Source organism: Neoarius graeffei, chromosome 18 (genome assembly GCF_027579695.1).
Source record: "Neoarius graeffei isolate fNeoGra1 chromosome 18, fNeoGra1.pri, whole genome shotgun sequence".
Taxonomy (NCBI): domain Eukaryota; kingdom Metazoa; phylum Chordata; class Actinopteri; order Siluriformes; family Ariidae; genus Neoarius; species Neoarius graeffei.
Genome location: NC_083586.1, coordinates 1,399,660 through 1,410,346, shown reverse-complemented (window position 1 = coordinate 1,410,346; position 10,687 = coordinate 1,399,660). Strand labels below are relative to the sequence as shown.

Below are 10,687 nucleotides of genomic sequence, written 5' to 3'. Positions count from 1 at the left end.
ATTAATGAGATCATTCACAATCAATCATCGCTGAAAATCAGCAGGGGCAGGAGCTGGTTATGGCTTGTGGCTCCTTGTCCCATTGACTGTCCATTCCCTTCCCTGTCGGTTCCCTTCTGTCTGTGGATCGCCACTCTGCTGATCCGCTGAAACCACTTTGTTTATTGCCCTCCAAAATCAGCCCTTTCCCAGTGCATTTTGAAAGATACTGGACGGGACAGTTGGAAGAATAGATTTTTTTTATTGTAATGTAGCGCAAATACTATAACGACCAATTTAAATGGACGCAGCTGCTGGGTAGATTGCATCATATCTGACTGTCCTCAACCACTAAGCCAGCAGCTGGGTTATAGAAAGCAACTCAGAATGAGTTAAAATAACCCAAGAATATGACCCCACAGCCTCGACCCAGCGTTTAGGTTGGGGGAGGAAGAAAAACAAGGCAGCGTTTTTTCGAGGGTGCTTGTGGGGTGAAGCGTCGGCTCTGTTAACAGTGTACACAGACATCGGTGTGGATCAGAGCTGAGTGCCGGGCCGAGTAATAAGGTTCTGTGTTCTGTGACCTGTAGCTGTAGTGGACCGAGGAGTTTAGAATCCGGGCCTTGAAGCCACAGACGGGCTCAAAAGGGAACGCCAATGTTGCACAAACACAGAGTGCTTTTACTAACCTCATTACAGTGATGGCTGTTTGTTTGTTGACAGGGAGTAACTGCGCATGAGCAGACCATGATCTGTCGGCAGTTGTTTGCAGTTCGCTCAGCCGATCATAACGGCGTAAAAAATAATGTGAATGATAATGTTTCTGTGCACAGAAAGGATGAAGAATGCGCTCGCCAGTGAAAAGCTGTGGCGTTCTGTTTCTTTTTGAATTTGTTTTACTGCGGGACCGTTGTTCTTAGGCCTGAGGCCCGCCCACTCCGGGTCTCAACTCGGTCCTGTAGAGAGTGTATAAAGGCTGTGGGTGCTGCGCAGTGACATGAACTGAGCGGCTTGACTTGGAGAGAGCAGCGCGATGTCTGGCAGAGGAAAGGGCGGCAAGGGGCTCGGGAAAGGAGGCGCTAAGCGGCACCGGAAAGTTCTTCGCGACAACATCCAGGGAATCACCAAGCCGGCTATTCGCCGTCTGGCTCGCCGTGGCGGTGTGAAGCGCATTTCTGGCCTGATCTACGAAGAGACCCGCGGTGTGCTGAAAGTGTTCCTGGAGAACGTGATCCGCGACGCCGTCACTTACACGGAGCATGCCAAGAGAAAGACCGTCACCGCTATGGATGTGGTGTACGCCCTGAAACGCCAGGGACGCACTCTGTACGGCTTCGGCGGTTAAACGCTCCGACACTGAACCGCACCAAAGCAACGGCTCTTTTAAGAGCCACCCAAACATCCACAAAGAGCTCTTTCTCCGTGAGAGTGTGTGAGAGAGGGGAAAAAGAAAAGCAGTGTGTGTGTATAATTTTTTTTTTTAAATTCTCAGGTAATATACTTGCTGTTTCGTTCTGCACTACACTGAGCCACAGCAACGAAATCTCGTTCTAATGTGTATTGTTTGATGCAAATCTGAATGAAAATAAAGTCTATTTAAAATGAAGCAGAGAACAGAAAAGTACAGACACGAGTAACATCAGTAATACTTAACCGTTTCTATATGAAAGCTGTGTGAGAGAGAAACGCTTCAGATGGTGGTAATAGAAATATAAGAATGGAATGAATTCTTATCTATAAAATTCTTCCATCAGTGCTGTGAATATAAAACGGCGGGAAGGGAGACAAAGCGAGGCGGAGGGGAAGGAAGTGGGCGGAGCGGTAGGAGGCGCCCCGTATGAGGAGGTTTGGAACTCTGGCCAATAAAATATGTTCCTGCGTCGTGTTTAATTACACTGCGGACCTGTAAATAGAGCGGCCGCGAGGCGGGCCTTATTCATTCTCTTCCAGTTTACCCGAGGAGCAGCGCCATGCCCGAGCCACCTAAAAGCGCGCCCAAGAAGGGCTCCAAGAAAGCCGTGACCAAGGCGGCTGGTAAAGGAGGCAAGAAGCGCAGAAAGTCCAGGAAGGAGAGCTACGCTATCTACGTGTACAAGGTCCTGAAGCAGGTTCATCCCGACACCGGCATCTCGTCTAAGGCTATGGGCATCATGAACTCCTTCGTCAATGACATTTTCGAGCGTATCGCCGGTGAGTCCTCTCGTCTGGCTCACTACAACAAGCGCTCCACCATCACCTCCAGAGAGATCCAGACCGCTGTGCGCCTTTTACTGCCTGGCGAGCTGGCCAAGCACGCCGTGTCCGAGGGCACAAAGGCCGTCACCAAGTACACCAGCTCTAAGTAAAGCGCGCTGCTGCTGCTGCGGCCGTCTTCAGCAACCCAACGGCTCTTTTAAGAGCCACACACTTTCTCATAGAAGAGCAAATTCGTGTCTCTCTCTCTCTGTGTGCTGTTCCCTTGTTGCATAAATAAATGCAGAATTGAATAAAAATATATTTACGGGAGATACAGCGAGAAAAGTTGCCACATCAAGAAAACCGACCTCCATCAATGAGTAAATAAAGGAGCTATTTTACTTACAAAGCGAAAATAACCGAGTAAAAATTATATGGGTGCTGCACTGAGTTATTTAAGATGTTTTATTTGTATCTGCAGATAAATGGAAATCTGACTTGTGACAATGTCCATTGTTAAAAACACAAAACGTGTAAAGTGATAAATGTATTGAAATACGCACAAGGTTTTGTCCTTGATACATCTCATCTCATCTCATTATCTCTTGCCGCTTTATCCTTCTACAGGGTCGCAGGCAAGCTGGAGCCTATCCCAGCTGACTACGGGCGAAAGGCGGGGTACACCCTGGACAAGTCGCCAGGTCATCACAGGGCTGACACAGAGACACAGACAACCATTCACACTCACATTCACACCTACGGTCAATTTAGAGTCACCAGTTAACCTAACCTGCATGTCTTTGGACTGTGGGGGAAACCGGAGCACCCGGAGGAAACCCACGCGGACAACATGCAAACTCCACACAGAAAGGCCCTCGCCGGCCCCGGGGCTCGAACCCAGGACCTTCTTGCTGTGAGGCGACAGCGCTAACCACTACACCACCGTGCCGCCCCTCCTTGATACATATAGACCAATTATTAAATACAACATTACCTTTGCTCATTTCCAAGCAGCGGAGAAAACTTTCTGCTTCTCTCTTCTGATTACTGAAGCGGCGCTCAGACACAATATCTAAAAGGACGGGGACAAAAACCTGTCAGTCAAACCGCGAGGAGTTCTAGAACTCTGGCCAGTGTGTCCTAACAGCTGTTCTGTTTCACTGCTCCGACTCCACTCGAACCGTGAGCTCAAACAGAACGGTGTTCCGTGCAGGGGATGGAGACGGGCTCGTTTCTGTGAGACAGTGAGGTGGCTCTTAAAAGAGCCTTTGTGTGCGTTAGACGGAGTCCGCGTTTAAGCGCGCTCTCCGCGAATACGGCGTGCCAGCTGAATGTCCTTGGGCATGATGGTCACTCTCTTGGCGTGGATGGCACACAGGTTAGTGTCCTCGAACAGGCCGACCAAGTATGCCTCGCTCGCCTCCTGCAGTGCCATGACAGCCGAGCTCTGGAAGCGTAAATCGGTCTTATGCCATGTACACACGTAGCCGGGTATTTTTAAAACCGAACATTTTCCCCCCCTCCGTTTATAAAAATGTTTTATCCACACCACCTCGTCTTCGAAAAAAATCCCTTCCACACATAACCGAACATCTGCGTTTTCAATCACATTCATAAGCATTCCAAACCTGTAGATGGCATCATTTCCCCAAATCCTACCCCCTAATCACATCGCCTGTGCTCTTGGAGCAGTAGTTGGGCTTCTAAAATTAAACATGTAAATAGCACCTGCACAATAATTAACGCTTTCAAGGCACTACTCCGATCCATTACTCTTTAGCTAGCCGCACACTACGCCGATTTTCAGCGTACCGAGCCAACTGAAGTCGCGAGTCAGGCGTAAAGACTAGTTTTCGATGGTACCGACTCATCTCACAGCCGATTCGAAAAACTAATCGGGAGCCAGACTGATCGGCGAGAGTCGCTAGCAATAGCCAATCATATCTTTCGCATATAACACGTGACATCATTAAACACAATTTCTAGCGCGAGAAATACGTGTTGGTAGCACCTAATGCAGGTATATACTGTAATTCCATAGACTGAAGCTTTATCCATAGACACAGCGGGCTGGAAAGCCACTCTGCTCAAGTTGTGTGGCTGAATTCCAAATCGCTTTAACTCCCCTATATAAGTGCACTATTTAAGGTTGGAAATAATAGCTCATGCAGCCTAGATAGTGCGCTACATATTCCGTGTTGTGTCATTTGTAATTCAGCCTGTAGCTTCTTCAAGTGTTGGATTTAACAGTAACTATATCCAATAGCCAATCACAAAGCTATTAAGTTGTCACGTGTCGCTTCAATCGCGACTGCACTCGTCAACAGTCGGGGGATATGTGCGTGCCCTGTCGGGAGTCGGCTCTGAAATGGGTCGGTTCGGTACCGCGTGGATCGCCGTGGTGTGCGGCTAGCTTAAGTCCATGCTTAATCTGGCTTCTGCAGTAAACAAAGGTCGCACGTTTGACGTCAGGGCAGATTTGTTGTCATTTTTTTGGCGCAGATTGTGACATTCTAAAACGCAAAACTCCGGTTATCTCTGTCTACACGAAAAGGCATACACGGAGTTTTCAAAAATCTTCACTTTGCCCGGAGTTTTTTTAAATATTCGTTTTTGATGTGTTTTCATGTGGATGACAGGCCAAAACGTAGAAAAATATCTTCGATTTAGCAGATACCCGGCTACGTGTGGACGGGGTCTTAAAGTCCTGAGCGATTTCTCTTACCAGGCGCTGGAAGGGCAGCTTACGGATGAGCAGCTCAGTAGATTTCTGATATCGGCGGATCTCCCTCAGAGCCACGGTGCCGGGCCTGTAACGGTGAGGCTTCTTCACGCCGCCGGTAGCGGGGGCGCTCTTGCGGGCAGCCTTCGTGGCAAGCTGCTTCCTGGGCGCCTTGCCACCAGTGGATTTACGGGCCGTCTGCTTGGTTCTTGCCATGGCGGCGAGCTCTACACTTCACAGATGAGAAACAGAATAAACAACGCCGGCGGACGCTGGCTTTTTCAACTCTAACAGCGCCCTGCGCTCATTGGGCGTCTTGAACGCGGTCGCCTGTCATTGGAGAGAACACGCTGCGTCACCTATTCGCTATTGGACCGTCTTTTCCCGCCGACACAGTTTGAAATACAGCCACACCCGTCCCTAATTTATTGCCGCTCGCGCAGCTCCGCAGAGCCAACAGCGCAGCTTAGCGCGTTTTGTAGGTTCAATCGCCGCACGGACAGCGCCGTCATAATCTATTTTCACCCATCAACCTTCCTTTATAGCCATCACACTACTATTATTAGTGTTATACTATTACGACTAAAATGCTTTATAAATAAAATGCATCATTACTACTAACACCACATGATTATATTGCTTATGAACTCCTTCTATGCTAGAGCTATGAAATACCCCAAAACCTGGGAAAGGATTTAAAAAAGTGTGCTTTTTGAGCATAGATGTGTGGCTCTTAAAAGAGCCTTTGGGGACTGACGAATGCAGCAGTGGGTGAGTTTATTTGGTCTTGACGGCCTTCTCGGTCTTTTTGGGCAAAAGCACCGCCTGAATGTTCGGCAGCACACCACCCTGAGCGATGGTCACTCCGCCGAGCAGTTTGTTCAGCTCCTCGTCGTTGCGCACAGCGAGCTGTAAGTGGCGGGGAATGATACGAGTCTTCTTGTTGTCACGAGCGGCGTTACCGGCCAACTCCAGGATCTCAGCAGTCAGGTACTCCAGCACGGCAGCCAGATAAACTGGAGCGCCAGCGCCGCAGGAGCCTGTGAACACGGCCCACGGGAAACTGGAGTCCGGCTCTGGATGAACGAGTTTTAGCCTTACCACCGGTCTTTCCTCTTCCGCTCATTCTGCTGCTCAGATCTGTTGCAGGAACAACTCTGAAATAAAAAGCGCTGCAGCTCATGCCCTCTGTGATAAAGACAACACTGCCACGCACGATTGGTTAAGATCATTGTGGCAGAAGAACCAATCACAAACATACCATCAAATTCCAGCTTCAGCCTGCGTGACAACCATCACACGGGTGTGTGAGAGAGATAAAAAAAGGAAAGAAAGGAATGTAGGCATATAGATAAACTTAAATTATATATATATATATATCGATATATATATATATATATATATATATATATATATATCGATGTATAGAAATCTAAATTATTAGTTTCATCAGCCCTGACTCTCAGTTCATGACAGCCCTCCTGTCACAGGAATCAACTCCACAACAATCAGCAGCATCTGATATCCTGAGTGAATATGGAATACTGCTCTTTTAACAAAAACATGGGTGGCTCTTAAAAGAGCCGTTTAGGGAAAGAAAACATTAATCAAACACGTTCACTTCTTTTTGGGGGCCGCCTTTTTCGCCTTGGCCATTTTGGGCTTTACGGCTTTGGGCTTGGCAGTTTTTGTCTTCTTCGCGCTCTTGGCAGCCTTTTTGGGGGTCGACGTTTTTTTCGCCTTCTTCGGGCTCTTGGTGGCTTTCTTGGCGGGGGGCTTCTTTGCCTTCTTAGGAGACTTCTTGGCCGCTACCTTCTTGGGCTTCTTAGCCGCGGTGGGTTTTTTGGCGGCCGCCTTTCTGGCTTTGGGCGCGGCTTTCTTGCCTGCGGTCTGCGTCTTGTTCAGCTTGAAAGAGCCAGACGCACCGGTCCCTTTGGTCTGCACCAGGACGCTTTTCCTCACAAGGTTCTTGACGGCGATTTTAACGCGGGAGTTGTTCTTCTCCACATCGTATCCGGCGGCCTGTAAAGCTTTCTTCAAGGCGGAGAGGGACACACCGCTCCTCTCCTGCGACGCAGAAACCGCTTTGATGATGAGCTCGCCGACGCTCGGGCCTGATTTCTTGGTCTTTGAAGCTGCTTTCTTCTTGGGTGCTTTGGCCGGCGCGGCGGCGGGAGCGAGTTCTGCCATCTGTCTCAGAGCTCAGTAGCGGAAGCGAGTGAAACGCTGTGTGGGAAACGGAGGCCGGGAGCGGGGCTTAAAAGCGCTCATGAGAACATTTGAGACTCAACCGTGCTGCCGCTGAGTGAGCGCGCTTCCGTCACACACTCGCACTTGTGTTTTCTCACAGCGTTTCTCGGCGAAAATAAGACTCGGAAGACAAGATCCAAAGTGATCGAGCACACGTTTAGCGAGAACGGGCTTTCTCGTTTCTCCCGAGCTCCAGCAGGCCCAGGTACAGACCGAGCGTGTCGCGCAGTGGCCATAAAACAGCACGGTGTGGCTCGAGCCGGCGGGCTGCGCGTTTTGTGCGATGCCCTGTGTAAAAACGGGCTGAGAAACAGCGTGGCCGCTGTAAGCGCTCTGGGCTGAGTGGAAGGAAGGAGAGCCCTGTCAATGACCCTGATGGATTTCTACTGTCCGAGTGTAGTGTGAAGTTTTGGAAACGGAGCCGCTTTTGTGCTGTGGAAAGCACAACTTTGGAGTGAGTGTGCGCGCCTGGGTGTCAGGGGTGTGTGTGTGTGTGTGTGTGTCCATCTATGTGGGTGAGTTGTGGTGTTGGATTTGGTGGAATTTGATGTGCCAACAGGAAGACTAGGCCAGGCGGAGACTCTGCTGCAGCCTTTTGGTTATTTTATTCCACACTCCTGGAGCTCTACTCGGACGACATCAAAAGAGATGTGAACCCGACTGTGGAATTCCTTCCTGCTGCTATAATTCTAACACGAATCATGTTGTAAAGCTATAACCTGAACACGAATCACTTTGTGCAGCTACAACCCTAAAAATTATCACTTTGCGCAGCTATAACCCTAAAAATTATCACTTTGCGCAGCTATAACCCAAAAAATAATCACTTTGCGCAGCTATAACCCTAAAAATTATCACTTTGCGCAGCTATAACCCTAAAAATTATCACTTTGAGCAGCTATAACCCTAAAAATTATCACTTTGCGCAGCTATAACCCTAAAAATAATCACTCTGCTACAACCCTAAAAATTATCACTTTGCGCAGCTATAACCCTAAAAATTATCACTTTGCGCAGCTACAACCCTAAAAATAATCACTTTGTGCAGCTATAACCCTAAAAATAATCACTTTGCGCAGCTATAACTCTAAAAATTATCACTTTGTGCAGCTATAACCCTAAAAATTATCACTTTTTGCAGCTATAACCCTAAAAATAATCACTTTGCGCAGCTATAACTCTAAAAATTATCACTTTGTGCAGCTATAACCCTAAAAATTATCACTTTGCGCAGCTATAACCCTAAAAATTATCACTTTGTGCTGCTATAACCCTAAAAATTATGACTTTGCGCAGCTATAACCCTGAAAATTATCACTTTGTGCAGCTATAACCCTAACACGAATCACTTTGGGCAGCTGTAAGGACATTAAACACTGGATGCTGGAAAATAACGAATTTACCGTCGGAATTTTTCTCGACTTATCTAAAGCTTTTGACACTGTAGATCACAATATACTACTCAATAAACTAAACTCCTGTGGTTTTAAAGGTTTTGCCTTACAATGGTTAAAAGATTATCTGTCCGATAGAAAGCAATATGTTTTTAGTAATAGTTTTGTCTCATCCCATAAAACTGTAACATGTGGAGTCCCTCAAGGATCCATACTTGGTCCTCTTTTGTTCTTGATTTATGTGAATGACCTCGCATTGGTATCAGACAAACTCTTTACATTACTATTTGCAGACGATACTAATCTATTCATGTCTCATAAAAATTTTGATACAATTATAATAATGATAAATGATGAACTAGGCAAGCTAAATCACTGGTTCAAGGCAAATAAGTTGTCCATCAATATAGATAAAACAAATTTCATAATCTTTACAGAAAGAAATAAGAAATACAGTATAGAAATGGCTAAGATATTCATAGATGACAAACCCATTAAACAGGTAATTAATGCACATTTTCTTGGAGTCATAATATATGAAAAACTCACATGGAAGTTTCATATTGCTCATATTTGCAAACAGATTTAGAAGAATATTGGAATCATAAGAAAAGTTGCAAGTTGCCTTTCACGTAAAATATTTATGACTTTGTATTACAGCTTGATATACTCCTGTTATCATATTGCAATATTATCTGGGTAAATACTTATACTACTTCCATCAAACCACTGTACCAGTTACAAAAGCACTTTGTGAGAATTGCATCAAATGTCCCTTTCTTAGCAAACTCAGTGACTCTATTTTACGATCTGAAAGTCTTGACAGTATATGACATACGGTAAACAAACTTCAAACAGCCATTTTCGTTCATAAAGTAATCCATAAAAGTTCTTTTTTACCAGAGCATTACAAGGATTTATTCAAATTCAATTTAGATATCCATAGTCATAGTACCAGACAGCAAAACAATTTAAGGCCAATAATGACAAAATCTAATCTAAGGCAATTCACAATAATGTTTAGAGGCCCCTCCATATGGAACAGTTTAAGTCAATCCCTAAGAAATTGTTTGTCCCTACCCACTTTCAAAAAATATATAAAAAATGACTTCATAGACAAGCCAACTACCACCTCCTGATTTGTTTGTTTTTCTTGTTTAGGTTTACTTATATATGTAAAGATTTGGTATTTACTTTTTTTTTTACTTTTTCTACTATGTACTTATGATTTATTACTTATTAGTTTAAATTGTGTATTTGTTTTTCTTTAACTTCTGTTTAATTTGATATGTTATTTGATTGTATTATCTCATAAGTTAGTTAGTTCGTTAGTTTTCCCTAATTTTCTTGTATTTCGATAATGATTTGCTTTTATCTTTTGTTTGATCTCATTTATTTATGTATGCATGTTATAATCACCGAAATTGTTATGACCATACAGTAATTAATCATAGTATAGGGGAAAACCCTTGAAAAACCTTGGGGGTTTCTGGTCTTCCCCTGCATGTCCTTTTTTCTCTGTTTTAACAAAATGACTTTTCTTTTATGTGCAAATAAACAATAAACAATGCTTATTAATTTCCTTCTGCTTAACTCTGACAAGACTGAAGTACTTGTACTCAGACCACATGCAGCTAGAAGTAAGCTTTCTGATGCCACAGTGACTCTGGATGGCCTTTCTGTTTCTTCACGTTGTGGGTACATTTGGGTAATTGAGTGATCAATCTCATTAAATCAGTCTCATTAAATTTGAAGGTTAATAATTAAATTGAATCAGTCTCATTTGAATCATTTTCAGTGAATCATTTTCATTGAATCAGTCTCATATTATCATTAAATCACTTATGGAATCAGTCTCATTAATTAATACCATTAATTTTGGTGCATAATAATAAATTACCAAACAGCTAAGTTATGGTATATTCCAAATTATTATGATCACTTACCATATTACATAAATCATATGCACCTTTGAATTCTTGGAGATTGGGGACTTCAAAGATATTGTTAGACACAACAAATAAAGACACACAGTTTCAATAATAAATGAATTTATTATAACAAATATAAAAATGAATAATGGCAGTTGAAATATATACAAACAGTGAGATGTGTGTGTGTGTGTGTGTGTGTTGTGGTGAAAACAAAAGATTAGCTTTGTGTGCTA

At 44.6% G+C, this 10,687-nt stretch overlaps 4 protein-coding genes and 1 pseudogene across 4 annotated transcripts; 2 read left to right on the top strand and 3 right to left on the bottom strand.

The window, feature by feature from the left end:
* Positions 1-985: 985 nt before the first annotated feature.
* Positions 986-1,462, top strand: LOC132865919 (histone H4). The gene has a single exon (XM_060898425.1). The coding sequence runs from the start codon at positions 1,013-1,015 to the stop codon at positions 1,322-1,324; it is 312 nt and encodes a 103-aa protein (XP_060754408.1). The 5' UTR covers positions 986-1,012; the 3' UTR covers positions 1,325-1,462.
* A 202-nt stretch (positions 1,463-1,664) lies between these two features.
* LOC132865906 (histone H2B-like) lies at positions 1,665-2,337 on the top strand. The gene has a single exon (XM_060898414.1). It carries the CDS (start codon positions 1,950-1,952, stop codon positions 2,322-2,324), a length of 375 nt encoding a protein of 124 aa, XP_060754397.1. The 5' UTR covers positions 1,665-1,949; the 3' UTR covers positions 2,325-2,337.
* A 959-nt stretch (positions 2,338-3,296) lies between these two features.
* On the bottom strand, positions 3,297-5,092 carry LOC132865888 (histone H3-like). Its single transcript, XM_060898399.1, has 2 exons — positions 4,832-5,092; positions 3,297-3,619 (listed from the first exon to the last, which is right to left on the bottom strand). The coding sequence occupies exons 1-2, from the start codon at positions 5,090-5,092 to the stop codon at positions 3,449-3,451; spliced, it is 432 nt and encodes a 143-aa protein (XP_060754382.1). The 3' UTR covers positions 3,297-3,448.
* A 543-nt stretch (positions 5,093-5,635) lies between these two features.
* LOC132865914 (histone H2A-like) lies at positions 5,636-6,002 on the bottom strand (annotated as a pseudogene).
* Positions 6,003-6,493: 491 nt separating this feature from the next.
* Positions 6,494-7,069, bottom strand: LOC132865923 (histone H1-like). Its single transcript, XM_060898428.1, has one exon. The coding sequence runs from the start codon at positions 7,064-7,066 to the stop codon at positions 6,494-6,496; it is 573 nt and encodes a 190-aa protein (XP_060754411.1). The 5' UTR covers positions 7,067-7,069.
* Between the last annotated feature and the right edge of the window lie 3,618 nt (positions 7,070-10,687).

Excerpts from the sequence above, each read along its gene's own strand:
- LOC132865906 (XM_060898414.1), top strand. The coding sequence starts at position 1,950 with ATGCCCGAGCCACCTAAAAGCGCGCCCAAGAAGGGCTCCAAGAAAGCC.
- LOC132865923 (XM_060898428.1), bottom strand. The coding sequence starts at position 7,066 with ATGGCAGAACTCGCTCCCGCCGCCGCGCCGGCCAAAGCACCCAAGAAG.
- LOC132865888 (XM_060898399.1), bottom strand. The coding sequence starts at position 5,092 with ATGGCAAGAACCAAGCAGACGGCCCGTAAATCCACTGGTGGCAAGGCG. Across the intron at positions 3,620-4,831 it reads CCCCGTCCACACGTAGCCGG|ACCGATTTACGCTTCCAGAG; the intron begins GTATCTGCTAAA and ends ACATGGCATAAG.
- LOC132865919 (XM_060898425.1), top strand. The coding sequence starts at position 1,013 with ATGTCTGGCAGAGGAAAGGGCGGCAAGGGGCTCGGGAAAGGAGGCGCT.